Raw genomic sequence first — 23559 nt, 5'->3', positions numbered from 1 at the left:
GACTATTAGCTCCTGTCCCCACTTACATTTTTTCCAAAGTGCTTTCACCTCTATTTTCAGGGAAAGATCACAGATTCAGAGTTGGTGAGGGTGACATCCAGCCCAGGTTGTTACTATTAGCTAGCTCCTCTGTAGCACAGGAAGCTTCCCCTCTCTCCACTGAGATTTCTGTATCCGTAAAACAGATGTGACTTTACCTGCTCTGCCATGTTCAGAGTTTTATTGTGAAGCTCAACGAAAAAAGATAAGGAGCAGCATGTTGAACGTTGAGAAGGCTACTTCCAGGTGTCAGTTGTCATTGTCATTGTTAAGTGATGGCCAAGCTTACTCTGTTGTGTATTAAGGACAAGATAGATTATTTTGGCACTTGTCACATATGAGGAATTGAAACCCACATACAGTGGCTTCAGTGTCTTATCCAAGGTCAAACAGCTGGTAAATTTCCCTGGAATGCAGATGTCAGATTCTTAGACCAAAGTAATTTTTGTTATGCCCCTTTCCCTCATCCCTCCCTGTAGCAAACAGGCAACAGGCCAGTCCATGCTTCTGGTTTTGATGGCACCAGGCTTTCTTTCGCATGAGTCTCTCATACCAACCCGATGCCCCAAAAGACCATTTGCAGATGAAGTCACCAATCCTTGCCTTCCAGTCTCAGTGTTCGGATCTGCAAAATCAGAGTAAGATATTGGAACACTGGTTCTCAAATTCTCCTTCATACACAAAAATTGGAAATTTTAAACTTGTGGGCGTGAGATTTTAAAAATGATAAAAGCAATGTAGTGAGTTTTCATAATGTTAAATTTATTTAGATAAAAAGAAAACCTTGCCTTTATTCTGAAGATATGTCTTTCCACTAGTTCTGGTGTTAAAAATATATTTGCTTTTATAAGTGATGGGGATAGTAGATAGTATTTGGATTGCTATTTTTGGTGTTTGTTGGTGGATTGTTCATACTTTCTTGACAAAAAAAATGTACCCTACAACATCTCTAAACCCTCTGATTTCTTTTTCCATAACTGTCCCACTGACTCCACAAATCTGGGCACTGCTAGCACCAATGAACAAGAAACTTTCTAAGTTCCATTCTGATCCTGACACCCTCAAGGTCTTAGAAGAAACAACTGAAGGCCTTAAGCTTCTTTTATTTAATGAATCAGACCTAATTGTCAGCTGTCTTGCAAAATTAGCTGCATTGAAGCAGCCAATAGACAGGAGCCCAGATCCCCTAAAAATAATACTGGGATGGCTGTACATGCTGTCAGAGTTCTGAAGATTGCATCTGGGCCCATTTGGGAAGGTTGACAAGGCTCCAGAAATCTGACAGGGAAGTACCAGAGACAGTTCTGATTCTCTTTTCCCTGTCTAATATTTGTTTTTCTTGGGATAGTATATTTACTTATCCATTACCCAAACATAATGTCCAACTCCTGGTGAGATTGGGAAACCAACACAGTGCTTTACAGCTTGCTACTACAAGGGCATCAACACTACTGTTGGTCTCTCATTGGGTCCTTTTTATCAATAACTCCCCTTCTCTGGCTCTGGGGCCCTCCTTTTCCCACACAGCCATAGAACCATAAGCCTCTAGGACTTCAGATCTAGAAGGCATCTCAGAGGTCATTCAGTCCCAACAATCTGCCCAAGGAAACTAAGAGGAAACCTCACTTGTCCATGATGAAAACAGATATGTGAAGGAGCTAGGCCTGGAGTCCAAGTCTTCATCATAGAAAGAGGCAATATTAATTGAGTGCCCCATCTGCCAGGCCCTGTACTGAACTTTCACTTGCTTCATCTCACTTAACCCTCACAGTGGCACAAGGGGACAGGCCCTATGATTATCCCCATTTTATTGACGAGGCACCTGAAGGCCAGAGGTTAGGTAATTTACCCAAAGACTCACAGAAAAGACAGAGGCGGTATCTGAGATTTGATCTTGTGCAGTATGACTCCTAAACCAGTGCTCTTGGCTCCTCATGCTATACTACCTTAAGTTCTCTTTCTTCTAGAACCTGTAACATCTAGCTGCTTCCTATCCAATATAAAAGCATGCATTATTTTCTTAATGCTTGTTGTTCTTTGAAATTTTGTAAGAGTTGTGTCTTTAAGACTGGGAATCTACCAAACTAACAACTACTTCTCACCGGTGAAATGGAGATAAAAAACAACCCACCTTAGAGGGTTGTTGTGAGGATTAACTCTGTTTTATTTATAGTGCATAATAGGAGCTATTATTAGTCATCTTTGTGTTAGGGACAATGTTTGCCTTATTATAGGCGCCCAATTGATTTTTAATTTTTTCAATGAACAAACATATAAATTAATAAATGAATAAAAGGATATATAAGAAGACTTAGTTCATCTTCATAAAGTGCCAATGTCCTTGCTGGAAAGGAACTTTACAGAGTTGAAGTAATAGGAATTCCTAAGTGATGTACATTTTTAAGTGCTTACTATTAAGCTAAAGACTGATGAAAGCTGTTAAATCACAGCTGTTTCTGAGAAGAGAGACATTGCTTGGGGCTGAATTTGTAGGAGATACTATGAGCACTCTGTCAGGTCTGACCGAGTGACAGGTGTGCAGACCATAGAGCTAGTATACAGCAAAGCTTGGATATAACCATGTAGCTTTTGAGCTCAAAAACCCAATTTTTTTATGATTTCACTCCACCTCTGGGTCCTTCAAACCCCCATTTAGGTTACACCTCAAATATTTTAGAAAGACAGTTAGAAGTATATTTCAAAGGTAGGTTCTCCTTACCGCAAGTTGCAGACCACCTAACCCTGCTCGCCTCTTTCTCAAGCCTTTCTGAAGAACTGAGCCTTCTGCTGACATAGACCCTTCCCTCTTATCCTGTTCCTTCCAGGAGCATCACTGCCTTCGTATTAAAATCCTGGGGGACTGCTACTACTGCGTGTCTGGACTTCCTGAGCCCCGCCAGGACCATGCCCACTGCTGTGTTGAAATGGGTCTCAGCATGATCAAAACCATCAGGTAATTTGTGATCCCCATCATGTTACCTGGGTCTTCAATGTGCATGATCACAGGCCACTTCATCTACCCTTTGTGGTAAATCATATGTATGGTGAAAGGCAGAACCTTTTGACTTATTTCACAAAAACCATGTGCCCCTTACTTCTCCCATATAAACCAATGAACCTGTTAGCGTCATTGTTTTCTAAGTTTACCTCACTTTTAATTATTTGTGCTACAAGTTTGTATTACAAATGCCCTTGTTGAGATGCAGCAAGGAACAAGATGAGCATAGTCCTTACCTTCAGGGATGTTACAGTGCAGAGAGATGAATGAAAGAATGAATGAATGAATAGAAAATTTCAATGCAGAACAGTAAGCTTTGTGATAAATCAAATCCAAGTGCTTGGGGAAAATAGAGGAGGAAGTTAATTCAATGTGGGATGTTGGAGAAGGCTTTCCGGAATAGAAATGTCTAAGCTGTTGACTGAAAGGTGGGTGGACATTGACAGGATCTTGGAGGTGGAGAGGAGAGTTTTCAAGAGAGGATGGACATGTACAGAAACCAGGATGTGCTGCAATGGCTACTGTGAAGCCTGGAGTAGAAAGAGTAGCGACAGATGGACTGTAGGCTGGCAGCAGCCAGAGCCCATATGACCTTCTCAGTCATGTTAAGGGGTTTCACTTTATCCTATGGCCAATAGGAAATTACTAGAAGGCTGCCACTAGGGTTGGCTTCATGGATGTGTGGCAAGTGCTTTTGGTTTTATTCAGCATATCTGACAAACAGATGATGGATCAAGGGGGAAGGAATTATTGGGGTTGAGGACTCTGGAACTAGGTTGTGTGTGGCTTTCAGACAGAATCTTAGTATTGTCAGCACTCCCCTTGAGGTCCAAACTGGTTGCAGAGCCTCTAAGTGTCACGTCCTCACAAAGCCACAGCAAAAGCAGTAACAAGAGGATGCATAGGCAGAAATACATACACATACACACACACACACACACACACATACACACATACACACACATATACATATGGCAGTGCTTGGGTGACTAACATCCTCAAAAACTCAGACTTAATTGATCTAGGGAAGACCATGGGCTGTTTGTAAGCTTCTCCCATGAGACAAAGGTACAGCCAGCCTTGAAAACCACTGCCTTTAGAGAGATTTTAAAGGTGGAATCAGAGCATATCATGGAAAAATCAGTATAATAGAGGGTTTCTCAAAATGTAGCTTCACAGATATGAACTTTTCACATGAAGTTTTCCCACCTGCAGTAAAAGATATTTCCACAGACAACCCAGTTTTCACAAAGGAAACAAACTAGCAAACATCATATTCTCCCAGAAGCTACTATGAGGAAAAACCACGTTTTGTTGAAAGAAGGCAGTGGGCAATAGGGGTACAGCTTCTAAATGAAAGCTATGTAGCAAAGATGGTCACTCAACAGTCTTCACGTGGAGTGCTGTCTGTAAACTGCAGGGCCTTTGTTGTCTTCTGCAAACAGTTGAGTAGGATGTGCAGTTGCTGTAGCACATTGTCTTGCAAAAAGGAGCAGCAGGAACTCACAAGACCAGGCACAGGGAGGTGGACTGTCAGCAGGAACACAGAGGCCATAGTTCTGGGTGTCTTAAGGTCAAAATTTGGGATTCTTTCCTTGTCTGGGTAGCATCATATTTTTATTCTTTCAGAAGAGAAGGAATCTGAGGAGCAGGAGACAAAAGCACTCTAAAAACCTTCTTTCTCCCTTTACACCATCTCTAATAGAATTTTAAGCATTATCTGGCCAAGCTTTCCTGCCCTACATTAGGCCACCGCCCCAGACTACATTAGGCTGGGCTGGCCAGCTTGGTGATCAAAGTGGATCTAGAGTAATTCTGCATGCATCCAAGCCTCTTTGAAGACTGCTGGATTACCATTCCAGCAAAGGGCAAAGAGACTAGGAATTTCCAAAATCCTTTTAGTACCTTTCCATCAGCAGAAGGCATGTGTCCATAGTGACAGCAGCCTACCTCTGGAAAGGCACATGTAGAGCTTTATCACATCTCAAGAAAAATATCCAATTGTCACAGTCTTCTTATGTCATTGGTCCTATGGAAAGAAAAAATTTTGAGTAGCAATTTCAGAGGCCTTATGCCTCATTTAAGGAATTTATCTGAAAGTCCCCCATAAAGCCAAAAAAATGGAATCAGGAGATGCACAAGTGGGATGAGAATTTATGGTACTTTTCTGTGAAGTGTATGATGGAAACCAAACCCTTTACTATCCCTAATACCAAGTAGGTAGGTAGATAAAGAGACCCCAGATGTCCTCTCTACTATCTCCCTGTCTTCTGTAAAGATGCAGAAGTACTCCACTTTAGAAACTATGGAGAGAGGAATCTATGGGTTCCAACACAGAGTTCCCTTTTGTTCAGGTTTTGGTTAATGGAAAAGGCTGCAGATGTTTTTTAACTGCTAATTTGGGCACTTGAGAGTTTTTCCCTGAAAACTAGGATGAATTGTAATAATACTTTAACTGGTGTAAAGGGGGACAATGGGACCGCGATATGGTTTGGATTTGTGTTCCCACCCAAATCTCATGTCAAATTGTAATCCTCAGTGTTGGAGGAGGGGCCTGATGGGAGGTAATTGGATCATGGGGGTGGATTTCCCCATTGCTGTTGTCATGATAGTGAGTGAGTTCTCATGAGATCTGGTTGTTTATAAGTGTGTAGCACCTCCTTCTTTGCTCTCTTCCTCCTTCTCTGTTATGTAAGATGTGCCTGCTTCCCCTTTACCTTCTGCCATGATTCTAAGTTTCCTGTGGCCTCTGAAGCCATGCTTCCTGTACAGCCCGTGGAACTACTTGTTAATTAAACCTCTTTCTTTATAAATTACCCAGTCTCAGGTAGTTCTTTATAGCAATGCAAGAACAGACTAATACAGACTGACATCCAGAAGATCAGAGATCTCTACAACTAATTAGGTGTGTGAGCCTTATTCTGTCAATCAGTAAACCCATCAACAAATGTTTATTGAGCTCCACTATGTGTCAGGAACTGGGCTAAGCCCTAGAAATACAGTGATAAACATGTCACCTGGAGGTCTTTGTGCATGGGTGTCCTTTAGGGGAACAATTAAATTATTGCCTACAAAATGAAAAAATCAGGTCAGACAACTTTGAAGTCTCCACCAGTTCTGAAAATCTGTGATTTATAGCCACATAAACATCAGAGTTTAAGCAGCAAAACTTTCCACAGACTTTCCATAAGGGTTTGTATCTTAGCCTTAAGTAAAAGATATGTTACAGAGATAACATTGGAAAATAAATGAACATCTATAATCAAATACTTTAAGATACTTAGAGCATTATTATTTCTCTTTCTGGAGAGGACCTTATTCTTCCTGATCGTTTTATTGAATTTAAGTTCTCCTTTCTGGAGTTTTGAAATTGAACAGTGAGAAATGATTCAAAGTCTTTTTCAAACTGTATGAATCAAAATCTATTAATATCCAAACAACTCCTTGATTCTAATCTAAGTAACATGAGGTCCAGTATTAATTATTCTAGTTAGCAAGAAAGCATGCTAAAAAGGAATTAATAGGAGCCCTGGAATTAGGCAAACCTTGGTTGCAATTGGCTCAGACTTCTATAGTTTCCAGTCTTACTGTCAAATATTTCACTCTGAGGAATGGCTGGTGAACAATATTTGTACCTTAATGTGTTTAGAAGAAAATGCCAGTTACATAGCTTTATCAAAAAGTTAGTAATCTTAACCAATTACTGCTTACACAAGATGGAATTTTTTATTCAGCTGCAAAGTTGCTTGTTCCAATTTGAAAACTTGATAGAAGCCATAAAGACTGGAAATGTTCATAATATTATATTGCATATATCATAACGTTAGGTTAATAAACCATTTATTTACTGGTGTCCCCAGATTTCATGTTCAGCCTCTTTATTTGCTGTCAGAAATGGATCCCTGTTTGAGGTTTTGTCTTTCCTTTTCAGCAGCTCTCCTTGTCCCTATTTCTGGCATTTTCTCAAAGTTAGGATACCATCAATCCCCAGAGTGCAGAAAGACAACAAGGGGCCAGTTCTCTGTTGGTAACATGGCATTTGGATTTTTAGTCACTGTACCTAACAACTCCAATAGTTTCCTTGTTTAGATGAGATCTATAATTTTTGTGCAAATGGCAAACCAACACTCAAAATCACCCTAGTCTCTTACTCACTGATCAATCCGAACATGTGATAGAAATCCTCTACAACCATAGACATGGATAGGATAGGGTGCCAATATCAGGAAAGGCCAGGGTTGTCTACTGCTAGTTAGCGCACTGGCAGGTTTCAAAGTGGGTGAGGAGTAGTAAAGCCAGTTAATGAAACAGGACTCTCCTGTGATTATTCTCTAACAGAAACATCAATTTGAGCAAGTATTCATATGTGAAAACAGCTTCAAAAGAGCTAAGGAAATCAGGTGAGATGTCATAATACTCAGCTGTAGCACAATAAGAAAAGGCACATTAAACAGAGTAGGCAGGACAAATTTATATTATATTACCCATATCATCCTTCCCCGATCCTAAGCAGCACAGTGAAGAAAAATATACCATCCATTTGGGGAAAAGGGAAGTGAGCACAGGACTTTGCCTTGGACCCCAACACTGAGCCTGCCACAGTAAAACCCAGCACTAGGCAGACCCTCATGGTCCCATATACCAGGCTGGTACCCACAGACTAAGCCTCTACCCATGCCCCGATGGCAGGTAGGACCACACAGTTCAAGGCTACAGGCTTGCTTGGCCGATCTGATCTCAGGCACACACCACTATTAGGTTGACATTAGTGGAACTGGGCTGTGGACATCCCTTAGCAATGGGAAAGCCTCAGTGGTCCCAGGCTTCTGGCCCACCCAGAAGTAATACCCATGTAGTAGGTACCATGTTTCTAGCAATGTCACTCTGGCTGCAGCTGCCCCAGGCTTCTGGCATGCCCCAGTACCACACCTGCCATAGTGCTTTCCCAGGAAAATCCAGTCTGTGAAGACTATAATAAGGACTTACTTATTCAACTGAGCAGGGATTAAGGCACAATGATGAAGGTCAAAAATCATCAGGGAAACATGACATCACTAAGAGACAAAATAAGGTGCCAGTGACTAAATCTAAAGAAATGAAGATGTGTGAACTGCCTGCCAAATATTTCAAAATAACTATTTTAAGGAATCCCAGCAAACATGAAGAAAATGCAAAAAAAATTAATAAAATGAGGAAAATAATAAGTGACCAGAACAAGAAACTTAATGGAATGATTGAAAATAATGTTTAAAAAGAAATCTGGAGCCAAAAAATATAATAACCAAAATGAAAACTGCAATAGAGAACATCAACAGCAGAATTTCTCAGGAAGAAGAAATTGTGAACACCAACACAGGTTATTTGAAAATATACAGTCAAAGAAGAAAAAAGAATAAAGAAGTATAAAGAAAGCTTACAGGATTTATAGGACAACATCAAAAGAGCAAATATTCTAGATATACAATCATGTCATCTGCAAACAGGGACAATTTGACTTCCTCTTTTCCTAATTGAATACCTTTTATTTCCTTCTCCTGCCTAATTGCCCTGGGCAGAACTTCCAACACTATGTTGAATAGGAGTGGTAAGAGAGGGCATCCCTGTCTTGTGCCAGTTTTCGAAGGGAATGCTTCCAGTTTTTGCCCATTCAGTATGATATTGGCTGTGGGTTTGTCATAGATATCTCTTATTATTTTGAGATATGTCCCATCAATACCTAATTTATTGAGAGTTTTTAGCATGAAGGGTTGTTGAATTTTGTCAAAGGCCTTTTCTGCATCTATTGAGATAATCATGTGGTTTTTGTCTTTGGTTCTGTTTATATGCTGGATTACATTTATTGATTTGCATATATTGAACCAGCCTTGCATACCAGGGATGAAGCCCACTTGATCATGGTGGATAAGCTTTTTGATGTGCTGCTGGATTCGGTTTTCCAGTATTTTATTGAGGATTTTTGCATCAATGTTCATCAAGGATATTGCTCTAAAATTCTCTTTTTTGGTTGTGTCTCTGCCCGGCTTTGGTATCAGGATGATGCTGGCCTCATAAAATGAGTTAGGGAGGATTCCCTCTTTGAGCAACTTCAGCAAAGTCTCAGGATAAAAAATCAATGTACAAAAATCACGAGCATTCTTATACACCAATAACAGACAAACAGAGAGTGAAATCATGAGTGAACTCCCATTCACAATTGCTTCAAAGAGAATAAAATACTTAGGAATCCAACTTACAAGGGACGTGAAGGACCTCTTCAAGGAGAACTATAAACCACTGTTCAATGAAATAAAAGAGGATACAAAGAAATGGAAGAACATTCCATGCTTATTGGTAGGAAGAATCAATATCATGAAAATGGCCATCCTTCCCAAGGTAATTTATAAATTCAATGCCATCCCCATCAAGCTACCAATGACTTTCTTCACAGAATTGGAAAAAACTACTTTAAAGTTCATATGGAACCAAAAAAGAGCCCACATCGCCAAGTCAATCCTAAGCCAAAAGAACAAAGCTGGAGGCATCACGCTACCTGACTTCAAACTATACTACAAGGCTACAGTAACCAAAACAGCATGGTACTGGTACCAAAACAGAGATATAGATCAATGGAACAGAACAGAGCCCTCAGAAATAATGCCGCATACCTACAACTATCTGATCTTTGACAAACCTGAGAAAAACAAGCAATGGGGAAAGGATTCCCTATTTAATAAATGGTGCTGGGAAAACTGCCTAGCCATATGTAGAAAGCTGAAACTGGATCCCTTCCTTACACCTTATACAAAAATTAATTCAAGATGGATTAAAGACTTAAACGTTAGACCTAAAACCATAAAAACCCTAGAAGAAAACCTAGGCAATACCATTCAGGACATAGGCATGGGCAAGGACTTCATGTCTAAAACACCAAAAGCAATGGCCACAAAAGCCAAAATTGACAAATGGGATCTAATTAAACTAAAGAGCTTCTGCACAGCAAAAGAAACTACCATCAGAGTGAACAGGCAACCTACAAAATGGGAGAAAATTTTCGCAACCTACTCATCTGACAAAAGGCTAATATCCAGAATCTACAATGAACTCCAACAAATTTACAAGAAAAAAACAAACAACCCCACCAAAAAGTGGGCAAAGGATATGAACAGACAATTCTCAAAAGAAGACATTTACGCAGCCAACAGACACATGAAAAAATGCTCATCATCACCGGCCATCAGAGAAATGCAAATCAAAACCACAATGAGATACCATCTCACACCAGTTAGAATGGCGATCATTAAAAAGTCAGGAAACAACAGGTGCTGGAGAGGATGTGGAGAAATAGGAACACTTTGACACTGTTGGTGGATCTGTAAACTAGTTCAACCATTGTGGAAGTCAGTGTGGCGATTCCTCAGGGATCTAGAACTGGAAATACCATTTGACCCAGCCATCCTATTACTGGGTATATACCCAAAGGACTATAAATCATGCTGCTATAAAGACACATGCACACGTATGTTTATTGCGGCACTATTCACAATAGCAAAGATGCGAATTGGACAATGAGAACACATGGACACAGGAAGGGGAACATCACACTCTGGGGACTGTTGTGGGGTGGGGGGAGGGGGGAGGGATAGCATTAGGAGATATACCTAATGCTAAATGGTGAGTTAATGGGTGCAGCACACCAGCATGGCACATGTATACATATGTAACTAACCTGCACATTGTGCACATGTACCCTAAAACTTAAAGTATAATAATAATAAAAAATTAAAATTAAAATTAAAAAAAAAGAAATAAAATTTTCCCTTGAATACAGCTTAAGAAATATGGCCACTTAAAACTCTACCTTGAAAATAAATATAGATTTTATCTTATCTAGGGGTAGACTGGGAAGTTTTCATTTGGTACATTAAATCTATAAGGCCATAAACAGGTAATATAAAAAGCTTTCATAATTCAATTTATATATAACATGAGAAGGAACTTCCAGGTGTTACTATGAATCTTCTATGTATAGTTACAGTCAATATACTTTATATAAGAGATAATTTTAATACCAATATAATCTAGATAACATTTTACTTTGTTACATTATCATTGTTTTCTTGGGAAATAAATTTTTTCCTCTGAGGCTCTGGAAAACAAAAAACAAAACAAAAAAAAAAACAAAAGAGCAAATATTCAAGTCATGGGGGTTTTAGAAGGAGAAAAATAAGATAAAGGGGTAGAAAGCTTATTTAAACAAACAGTAGCAGGAAACATTCCAAACTTGGAAAAAGGTGTAAATATCCAGGTACATGAAGGTCAAAGATCTCCAATCAGATTCAACCCAAATAAGAATAGCCAAAGAATCATAATAATCAAACTGTTAAAATCAAAGACAAAAAGAAGATCCTGAAAGCAACAACAACAAAAAGAAGCAAATACCATATATAGGAGTCCCAATATGGTTAACATCAGAATCCTAGTAGAAATCTTACAGGCTAGGAGAAAGTGGGAGATATATTCAAAGTGCTGAAGGGAAATGAAAAACCTGCCAGACAAAAATACTAAACCTAGCAAAACTGTCCTTTAGAAATGAAGGGAGATAAAGACTTTTCCAGACAAACAAAAGCTGAGGGAATTCATCACCACCAGACTTGTCTTATAAGAAATGCTAAAGGAAGTTCTAGCTGAAAGAAAAGGATGCTAATGAGTATAATAAAAACATTTGGAAGTGTAGAACTCACCAGTAAAAATAAGTACAAATTAAAATTCAGAATATTCTAATATTATAGTAATACAGGATTTATGGGACAACTACAAAAGAGCAAATATTCAAGTCCTGTGGGTTTTAGAAGGAGAAGAGAAAGATAAAAGGGTAGAAAGCTTATTTTAAAAAATAGTAGCAGAAAACTTTTCAAACTTGGAAAAAGATGTAAATTACTTATATCTTTGTAATGCAGGATAAAAAAACAAAACTACTACAAATATTAATACCCACACTAATTTGTTAAGAAATATACAATATTAAAATGTAAATATTGACATAAAAATATAAAATGCTGGAGAGAAGTGGATTAAAAATATACAGTAGGGTGTGTGTGTGTGACCAAAGTTAAGCTGCCATCAGCTTAAAATAACCTGTTATAAATATGAAATGTTTTTGTAAGCCTCATGGTAACCATAAAGCAAAAACCTATAGTAAATACACAAAAAATAGAAGCAAGAGGCCAGGCACAGTGGCTCACGCCTGTAATCCCAGCACTTCGGGAGGCCGAGGCGGGTGGATCGTGAGGTCAGGGGATCAACACCATCCTGGTTAACACGGTGAAACTCCGTCTCTACCAAAAATACAAAAAATTAGCCAGGCGTGGTGGCAGGTGCCTGTAGTCCCAGCTACTTGGGAGGCTGAGGCAGGAGAATGGCGTGAACTTGGAATGCAGAGCTTGCAGTGAGCTGAGACTGTGCCACTGCATTCCAGCCTGGGTGACAGAATGAGACTCCATCTCAAAAAAAAAAAAATAGAAGCAAGGAATCCAAATATAACACTAGTGAAAATCACTTAACCTCAGAGGAAGACAAAAGGAAAGGAAGAAAGTAACAAAAGATCTACAAAACAGCTAGAAAACAATTAACAAGTCTCTCCCTGTAATATAAATGCATTAAATTCTAGAATCAAAAAATGTAGAGTGCCTTAAAGGATGAAAAACAAGACTCAACTATATGCTGCTTACAAAGGCTCACTTTACCTGTAAGGACACACATAGATTGAAAGTGAAGGATAGAAAAGGTATTACATGCAAATAAAAAACAAAAGAGAGCAGGAATACCTATACTTATACAAGATAAAATACGCTTTACATTAATAACTATGAAAATGAACAAAGAAGGTCATTATGTAATGATAAAGGGATGATTCAGCAAGTGGATATAACAATTGTAAATATATCTGCACCCAACATCAAAGTACCTAAAAATACAAGGCAAATATTAATAGATATGAAGGGAAAGATAATACTATATTATAACTATAGTAGAGGACTTCAACATCCCAGTTTCAGCAGTACACAGATTATCCACATAGGAAATCAATAAGGAAACATCAGACTTCAGCTATCCTCTCAAATAAGTGGACCTAATAGACATATATGGAACATTTCATTCAATAGCTGCAGAATATACATTATTCTCAATTTCACATGAAAGGTTCTCCAGGATAGCTCATATGTTAGGACATTAACAAATCTTAACAAATTTAATAAGATTCAAATCATATAAAGTATATTTTCTGACCACAAGGGTATAACACTAGAGATGAATAACAGGAGGAACTTCACAAAATTCACAAATACATTGAAATTAAACAACATACTCCTGGACAACCAATGGGTCAATGAAGGAACTTAAAGGAAAATTTTAAAATTTCTTGAGACAAAATTGGAAAACAACTTAACAAACTTATGGGATACAGCAAAGGCAGTTACATAAGGGAAGTTTACAATAATAAACACCTACATCAAAAAAGAGGATCTCAAATAAACAACCTAACGTTGCACCTCAAGGGACCAGAAAAACAAGAACAAACTAAGTCCAAAGTTAGTAGAAGAAAGAAAATAATAAAAATCAGAACAGATATAGATAAAGACTAGAAAAAATAAACAAAACCAAGAGTTGATTTTTTTTGAAAAGATAAAATTGAAAGACCTATCACTGGACTAATTAAGAAAAAAAACAAATAAAATAAAATGAATAAATTCATTTGATGCATACAATCTACCAGAACTGAATTAGGAAGAAATAGAAAATCTTAATAGACCAACAGCAAGTAAGGAGATTGAATCAGTAATATAAAGTCTCTCATCTAAAGAAGGCCCAGGACTTGATGGTTTCTCTGTAAATTCTATCAAAATTTAAAGAAGAGTATCAATTCTTTTCAAACTCTTCCAAAAAATTGAAGAGGAAAAAATATTTCCACCCTCATTTTATGAGGCTAGCACCATCCAGAGACCAAAGCCAAAGACACTACAAAAAAGAAAATTACAGAATATTCCTGATTAATTACAAAAATATTCCTGATTTTATTCCTGATGAACAAAAATATGCAATAAAATTCTAGAAAACCAAATTCAACAGCACATTAAAGGGATCATTCACCATGCTCAAGTAGGATTCATCCCAGGATGCATGGATGGTTCAACATACATAGATCAATAAATGTGATACATCACAATGACAGAATAAAGGACAAAACCACATGATCATTTCAATAGATGCAGAAAAAGCATTTGACAAAATCCAACATCCTTTCATGATGAAAATTCTCAATAAATTAGGTATAGAAAGAATGTACCTCAAAATAATAAAGGCCATGTATATGACAAACCCAGGGCTAATATCATACTCAATAAGAAAAAGTTAGGCCAAGTGCAGCAGCTCACACCTGTAATCCCAGCATATTATGAGGCCAAGGTGGGAGGATAGCTTGAGGTCAGGAGTATGAGACTAGCCTGAGCAATAATAGAAAGACCTCATTTCCACAAAATATTTTAAAATTATGTGGGTGTGGTTGCACATACCTGTAGTCCTAGCTACTTGGGAGGCTGAGGAGGGAAGATCACTTGAGCCCAAGAATTTGAGGTTGCTGTGTTAGCACATTCTCTTCAGCAGCCACAGGTGACTGCTTCAGTTCTTCAAATTGACCTCCCCCAAGCTGGACATAGTGGCACTTGTAATCCCCTAACTACTCAGAGGGCTGAGGTGGGAGGAGTCCTTGAGACCAGGAGTTTGAGGCTGCAGTGAGTTATGATTGTGCCACTGCACACCAGCCTGGGCAACAGAGCAGGCCCTGTCATTAAAACAAAATTTTTAAACAATAAAAAGTTGCAATCTTTTCCTCTAAGATCTGAAAAAAGACAAGGATGTCCACTCTTGTCACTTCTGTTACTGGAGGTCCTAGCTAGAGCGGTTAAACAAGAGAAACAATTAAAAGGCATCTAAATTGGAAAGGAACAAGTTAAATTGTTTCTGCTTGCAGATGACATGATTTTATATAGAGAAAACCCTAAAGACTCCACCAAAAAAAAAGGTTAGAATTAAACAAATTTAGTAAAGTTGCAGGATATAAAATCAGCATACAAAAATAAGTAGCATTTCTATATATTAACAGCAAACTATCTGAAAAAAAGGTCAAGATTTTATTTACAAGAGCTTATTTACAAAAGTTGCTAAAAAAAACAAAAATAGACAAGTGGGATTACATCAAACTAAAAAGCTTCTGCATAACAAAAGAAACAATTAAGATAGTGAACATAATCTACAGAATGGGAAAAAATACTTGTAAACTATACTCCTGATAAAAAGTTAAAAATCCAAAATATCTAAGAAATTCCAACTCAATAGCAAGAAAACCAATAACCTGATTTTAAAATGGGCAAAGGACCTGAATACACATTTCTCAAAAGAAGACATACAAGCCAACAGCTATATTTTTCAAAAAGTTAAACATCACTAATCATCAGGGAAATGCAAATAAAAACCACAATGAGATATCACCTCACACCTATTAGAATAGCTGCCATCAAAAAGTCAAGAGATAACAAGTATTGGCCAGGAGGTGGTGGAAAGGAAACTTTGAACACTGCTGGTGGAAATGTAAATTAATAAAGTCATTATTTAAAACAGTGGCAGTTCTTCAGAAACTTAAAAAATAGAACTACCATATGATCTAATAATTCCACTACTGAGTAGTTATGCAAAGGAAATGAAATCTGTATGTTGAAGAAATGTCTGCATTCCCATGTTTATTGCCCCATTATTTACCATAGCCAAGATATGTAATCAACCTGAATGTCCATCAATGGATGAATGGATAAAGAAAAATGTGGCATGTATACATATATACATATATAGGTATATATACACGTATATATGTAATGGAATACTATTACACCATAAAGAAGGAAATCCCGGCATTTTCAATAATATAGATGAACATGGACATCATGTTAAAAAATATAAGCCAAGCACAGGTAGATAAATACCTCATGATCTTACTCCTATGTGGAAGCTATAAAAGCTAACCCATAGAAGTAGAGATAGTGGTTATCAGAGTCTAGGGGTGGTTGGAGTGTGGTTGAGGAGACGTTAATCAAAAGATACAAAATTTCAATTAGATAGGAGAAATAAATTCAGAAGACCTATTATACATCTTGGTGACTATAGTTGACAATATATTTTATTCTTGAAAAATGGTAAGAGACTGGATGTCATGTGTTCTCGCCATAAAAATGACAACTGTGAGGTAATACATGTGTTAATTAGCTAGATGCACAATGTATGTATGTTTCAAATCTTCACGTTGTATGCAACAAATATATACAATTTTACCTGTCAATGTACAAAAAATAAAATAAAAAATATTTTTTAAATGCAAAGTGGGCAAGAGTCAAGACAATCAAAAGTACAAGTATGAGAGAAACCTTTTTCCCTGTCATTTGCTTTTTACTGAGCTGTTTGCACAGTAGCCTTTTTAACCAAGAACAAAAGGTTTTTTTTTTCCTGGAAACAAAGGCTTGAACAATGAGTCACGCTAGCTGTTAAGAATGGCAAAAGCCACATGTATGTGTGCATTAGTGTATGTGTGTACATATGTATGTATGTATGTGTGTAAATGTATGTACATGTGTGGTATATATGTGTTTATATGTGTTTGTATGTGTGTGCATGTGTGTGTGTTAAGCGTTGAAGCTGACCTTGGTGATTACCACAATTCTAAATTAAAACAATAGGGTTAGGGTAAGATACGCTGGGGCTTTATCCCTCAGGCAATGAAAAGTCACTGACTCTTAAAGTAGGGAAGTAACATGGTCAGATCTGGATGTCAGGAAGATGACTGTGGAGAGGGATAACTCTCTCTCCCCTTGACACTGGAATGGAGGAGCAGAGGCCAAAGGGAAGGAAACTGGTTTGGGGATATTTTCATACTAATCCAGGGGAGAGAAGTAAGGACCTGAAATAGAGCAGCAGCTGTGAAATAGAAGGGAAGGGATGATAACACATCAAAGCTGAGTTCCAAGAGTCACCCAACAGACAATATGTGACATACAAATTTTAATTAAATCAAACATTTATCATGACATTAAACTTATTTTTCAATTGACTACTCCAAGAATTCCAGTCAGGATTCTATTTTATTAAAATTATAATTCATTGCTGGATGTGATTGTGACAAAGTTTCCCTGAAAGAGTGCCTATGGTACTGTAAGGTGACATAGAAAATATGCTGAGTGAATGGGATGGGTTGGGGAGCCCTTGACATGCAGCAACAGACCTACCCTGTTTCCTGCTTCTTCCTGTAATTAGGTCTGTAATGATGGGTGGGTGACTTAACTTATAGCCTCCATGGCCTCGTCTGCAAAATGAGGATAATAAGATCCCAATTTCAAATAGGAAAACTCAAATAGGTAGCATGCATGTTATCATTATGGAAATATTTTTAATAGAGTATTGCAAGGGAGGCTGAGTTTGGATACTGGAAAATTTGATGCAGTTGAGTTACAGAAACCTATTGTTTTACCATGGCTTCTATTCTATACTCATAAAATAATGATAGCAGTTTGAGTTTCTTTTTGTTTTGTTTTGTTTTTTTTGTTTTGTTTTGTTTTTGAGACGGAGTCTCACTCTGCTCACCCAGGCTGGAGTGCAGTGGCACCATCTCGGCTCACTGCAACCCCCACCTCCCGGATTCAAGCGATTCTCCTGCCTCACCCTCCCCAGTAGCTGGGACTACAGGCGCATGCCACCATGCCCAGCTAATTTTTTTTTTTTTTTGTATTTTTAGTAGAGACTGGGTTTCACTGGGTTTCTATCTCCTGACCTTGTGATCCGCCTGCCTCAGCCTCCCAAAGTGCTGGGATTACAGGCGTGAGCCACCATGCCCGGCCGCTTGAGTTTCTTAAACACTAACTATATCCCAGATACTGAGATAAATGTCTTGCATGTATTGGCTTATTAAGTCCTCATAAAAATTCTAGAAGATAGGCGGGGTGATAGGCCAAATACTGAAGAACTAAGTATGTCTGCAGCATGGACAAATCAGACTAGTTTAGAGCAACAATGAGAATGGATGCAAACAACAAACAATACAGCTAGACAGGTTTGTCCTAACTAATGGAAGGTCTGGAAGTGGGCTCCTACTTTACCAATGAGAAAATTGGAGCCATGTAGTGCCGGACCCCTATTGTGTCCAGTAGGGATGGTACTGTGTCTCAGGCTGAAGAAGAGACCTAGAGACAGCAAATGAGACATAGGGTTTACAGGGGGAAATTACATATGGGGTGGTCCAGTGGTGGCACCCTACACAAGAAGACAACTACCATTTGTAAAAAGTATGCTGTTTATACAGCATTTTTACTTAGTGCTCTCTACTAGCAACCCCCATTTCATCCAAAGCAAAGAGCCTCAGTCCCCTTACAGCCTGTGTGCCAGGGGAATGAGCCAGAGGTTTGGCTGTTCTTCATGGATAAGCAGTGGATCTCCATGTTGGCCACTCTCAGATTCCTTAGCTTGGAACTCCAAACTAACACTCTTCTTAGACCGTAGGGTCACCCTCAGGGTATGCTTCAGTTATGGCTGTCAGGTGCCTCTGCCATACAAGCTAACAGAGGTTGTATAATTACCTCCACCTAGATCACATGACTAGTCAGTGGCAGCACAAGGGGACCAATTCTGGAATCATCTGACTTCAAAGCCGTCTATCTTAGTCATCATGGTAGCCCACCTCCCAACTCCAGATTTGTGCAATTGCTACTGATGCCTGAAATTTGCCATCAATACCCAAAGGATCAACATATAGTTTAGGAGATCCTACACACATTGGTATGTTCCTAATACTTTAGCAGAACTGATACTGAAAGAGGAAAATGTCAGTCAATAAACATCTGAGAATAACAAGATAATAAGCCCTAATCAAAAGAGCCTCATAGTAAATTCAATCCACCAAAAATACTTAATTTTAGAAACATGATATTAGCTAGATGAATGGCAAAAAAGAGATTGAATGTAATTTTATTTCCAATGAAACACTTAATGTCATCTCATGCATGTCTGTTCATAAAATTAAATTAATTAAAATAGGCTTATATAATAGTTTCTGTTACATAGATTGAAAAGTGGCTCCAGGTGGCTTCTCTTCACATATTCTGTGTCTGTTTTGGGGAGTCCTGATCGTTGAGAAGATGCCAGGGCTGACACTGGGCTCTGTCATATGCAATGTTTATTAATGATCTGCAAAAGTTGTTCTTGATTAATCTTAATGAAAATTGCAGAGCTTGGTCTTTTCAGAGCAATTGCTAAAAAAGTCATAGGAATGACAGCAGAATGCCAAGTAGTAACTGGCTTGTCCCCAACGGTTAATTAGAGTAAAGGTCTTAATCCTTGTGGCAGGGTCACCCTGCCAAGCAATATGGCAGGACAAGAAATGAAAAACAGAAATTATATTGTTTTTACTGAAGGCAAGAATGCCTAAACCTGCCTCCCAGCCTCCTTTCCTTCTTATTTCTCTCTTACGTTTTTTTCTCTTTTGTTCTGTCTATTCTTTCCTTCCCTTCGTCACTTCTTCTCCCTCTTTTCTTTTCTCTCTTTCTCTCTCTTTCCCTTCCTTTATTTTCCCCAAAAGTCCCTTGTCTCACTCTGTTCCAAAATGTCATTAAATTCAGCCCTCATAAGCCTGCTTCAATTAGAGTGATGTTCAGTACATGGACAGAAATTTTTATTTTTAGCAAAATTATTTGTAATAATGAAAATTGAATATGTCTAGAAATAATTGTTGATAAACTAATATTGATAGAATGTTCGCCATGTGCCAGGCAATATACTAAATAATCTACCTGAATTACTTCACAAATACGAACACTCTGTGAAGAACAATTTCTAAATGAAACTCAGGCTCTGATAGAATAAAAACATCTTCTGACCAATGACACACAGCTTATAAGTGACATAGCAAAGGCTCTGAATCATGTTCATCTTTAGTAGCCCGTTTTCTGTTGCTTACTGACAAAATATTTGAAACAGACTATGCATAAAGAAGAGGAATTTATTTCTTATAGCTCTAGAGGCTGAGAAGTCCAAGGCTGAGGGACCACATCTGGTGAGAGACTTCTTGCTGGTGGAGACTCACTGTGAAATCGCAAGGGGGCGCAGGGCATCTTATGATGAGGGGTTGAGTGAGCTGCTGTGCTTACTCAAGCCTCTTCCTCTCCTTATTAATCCACCAGTTCCAATGCCATGATAACCCACTAATCCATTAACCCATGAATCCACTAATCTGTGAATGGAATCATTCATGCATAAGGGCAGATTCCTTATGATCCAATCACCTCTTAAAAGCTCCCTTTCAATACTGCCACTTGGAGACTTTCTAATACATGAAATATGTGGGACATATTCAAACCATAGCACCATCTGATGCCATAAATGTTCAAAGGTATGGAAATGATTATATAAATTCTGGCATATGTAAAAAATAGAAAAATGGGTAACGACCAGGTGTGGTGGCTCACACCTGTAATCCCAGCACTTTGGGAGGCCAAGGCAGGCAGATCATCTAAGATCGGGAGTTCGAGACCAGCCTGACCAACATGGAGAAACCGCATCTCTACTAAAAATACAAAATTAGCTAGGCATGGTGGCGCGTGCCTGTAATCCCAGCTACTAGGGAGGCTGAGACAAGAGAAACGCTTGAACCCGGGAGGCGGGGGTTGCAGTGAGCCAAGATCGTGCCATTGTACTCCAGCCGGGGCAATAACAGCAAAATTCTGTCTTAAAAAAAACAAACACGTAACCATTAAACATCATGGTTTACATTAATATTCAATGGCATAAAAAATGCTCATGCATTTAAAGTATACATGGTAGAATACACACATACACACATGCACACATGTTTAAACCAACTTCAGCTTTTTAAATTTTTTATTTATTTTTAGCTACCCCTGCTGGAATGGGAACCTCCACTTTTTAATAAATCTATTTTTATAAAAAGAAAGGACATAAAGCTCTGTGATGAAATTGAGTAGTTTTAATTTTCTTCTTTATTCTTTACTATATTTTTTAATATTTAGGAATAATCATGTATAACTAATATAACTAGAAAAGAAAATGTTATTTCAAAAAAGAAAAGAAGTTTTGACAGAGATGACAGGAAGGTGTTTGTATTAGGGTTCTCTGGAGAAACAGAACCAACAGGGTGTGTATTACTTATAAAAATTTGTTTTAAGAAATTGGTTCACAAAATTGTGGAGGCTAGTTAAGTCTAAAATCTGCAGGGTGGACCAGCAGGCTGGAGATCCAGGGAAGAGTTGATATTGTAGCTTCAGTCCAAAAGCACGCTGGGTTCAGAATTTCATCTTCCTTGGGGAACAGCAGTAATTTTTCTCTTAAGGCCTTCAACTGACTGTGTAAAGCCCACACACATTGTGGAGGGTAATCTGATTTACTCAGTCTACTGATTTAAATGTTCATCTCACCTAAAAAACACCTTCCCAGCAACATCTAGCCTGGTGTTTGACGAAATATCTGGATACAAAGGCCTAACCAAATTGGCACATAAAATTAACCATCACAGTGTTCCTCCCTCCCTTAGGCAATAACATCTGCAAAAGCGCAGAGTTACAATATATGGAGATGAGTCAGGGTGACTATCAAAATGTATTAATGGCAAAAACCGCAATTACTTTTGCACCAACATAATAATAGTAACAACACTTTCACTTCATTGGATAAGTGGCAGAGCCTTTAGAGGTTTGTGGGCAGGGGAGTCTAGTGTGACCAGAGCTGTCTTTCCTTTTGAAATACCAGGAGCCCCACATGTGGTGGAGCCATATTCCATTAGCATCCTTGGATCACTGTGTTTTTGGCTCTAAATGGAAGGCTCCTCACAGTGTCCTTGGCACACTGTTTGTCTGTTGCTTACTGTCCTCATGTAACAGTTCTCGCTCTAACCCAGTGACATTTCTGGGAAGAGTCCATGTGACATACTGGGAAATGGTTAGGATTTAGAACTCAGGAGAATTTGGTTCACATTCTACTTCTAAGAATCTTTTTTTTTTTTTAAGAAACGGAGTCTCGTTCTGTCACCCAGGCTAAAGCACAGTGGTGTAATCATAGCTCACTGCAGCCTGGAAATCCTGGGCTCAGGGGATCTTCCCACCTCAGCCTCCCAAGTAGCTGTGATTATAGGCGAATGCCACTGCACCAGGCCCTACTTCCAAGAATCTTAAACATGCTGAATCTCAGTTTCTTCCTGAGGAAATGGGGATAATAATGTGGAAGGCCACACCATAAGGACTAATCCAGGTTTGAATATTGAAGGATAGTTGAAGTGACTTCACTTCATTGCCACAACAGAAACAAGCAAGACACAAAGCACAGAGGAGTACGGGCCCAGGAAGTGGGTGGGGCTGTGGTGTCCATCTCTGTTCCATACAGGGGGAAGTGAATTGCGGTGGTCTCAGCTGCCCCTAGGAGGAGAAAACTACCTAGTCACAAGCCTTAAAAAGTGATATGCCTAGGTCAGCCCCTGCCTGTTTGCAAAAGCCAATTGTTAAACTTGCAGGAATTTTACAAGCCAGTTGACCTCAAGTTGGAAGCTTGAACTCATCCATGACAAAAATAGTGACACCACAGAAGTTGACAGACATTACAAATCAGGACCTTTTTTTCCCAGAGAGACAGTTGTTAAACATTTACCAGCCCAACCCTCAAGCTCTGCACCCAGTCTTCAGCAGGCTGGGAGAGAGGCCACACTGGCAACTAAGAGATCAACCCCTTTACATGAAATTCCTGTTGACACAGAGCCATGTTCTTGCTCTCACTGTATCTATGTGCCTACAGCTGGCCTGGTCGTAGCCCATCACAACATACATCATGTGTGTGGGGTGTGTGTGTGTGTGTGTGTGCGTGAGTTAAATATATATGCACACAAAAATCTTTGGCCAGGACTCCCCACACTCTCTACATGAGCCTGTGGCTGTTGTGTCTGGGCCATGTTAGAAAACAGCAAAAGGGTAGACGAAGTTTCGAGTTAAATGACTGTCCCAGTTTGGACATGAGATACTCACCAGTCCCACAGAGCTCTGTTTAAACAGAGACTTCTCTCATGGAACATCTAATGGGATACACACTTTCTTTTTTTTGGAGACGGAGTGTCACTCTGTCACCCAGGCTGGAATGCAGTGGCGTGATCTCGGCTCACTGCAACCTCCACCTCCCAGGTTCAAGGGATTCTCCTGCCTCAGCTACTCCTTAGAAGCTGGGACTACAGGCGTGTGCCACCACGCCCAGCTAATTTTTGTATTTTTAGTAGGGACAGGGTTTCATCATGTTAGCCAGGCTGGCGTCAAACTCCTGACCTCAGGTGATCTGCCCGCCTCGGCCTCCCAAAGTGCTGAGATTACGGCGTGAGCCACCGCGCCCAGCCAGGATACACACTTTCTGTAGCACTGGATTAGAAGTTGTCCAATGGAAGGGTTTGATTCTGGTTTTTAGAA

At 38.9% G+C, this 23559-nt stretch overlaps 1 protein-coding gene across 3 annotated transcripts in view; it reads left to right on the top strand.

The window, feature by feature from the left end:
• The window catches only part of ADCY8 (adenylate cyclase 8), a 260213-nt gene that overhangs the window by 101751 nt on the left and 134903 nt on the right, over positions 1-23559 (top strand). For all 3 annotated transcript variants that reach the window (XM_054499607.2, XM_054499609.2, XM_054499608.2), the window contains exon 5: positions 2865-2992. In XM_054499607.2, the coding sequence (XP_054355582.1) occupies positions 2865-2992 (128 nt within the window). The remainder of the gene's footprint in view (positions 1-2864; positions 2993-23559) is intronic.

The sequence above is a fragment of the Pongo pygmaeus genome, chromosome 7, assembly GCF_028885625.2.
Source record: "Pongo pygmaeus isolate AG05252 chromosome 7, NHGRI_mPonPyg2-v2.0_pri, whole genome shotgun sequence".
Lineage (NCBI taxonomy): Eukaryota > Metazoa > Chordata > Mammalia > Primates > Hominidae > Pongo > Pongo pygmaeus.
The sequence above is the reverse complement of the archived record's forward strand: the minus strand, read 5'-3'. Positions and strand labels throughout refer to the sequence as shown.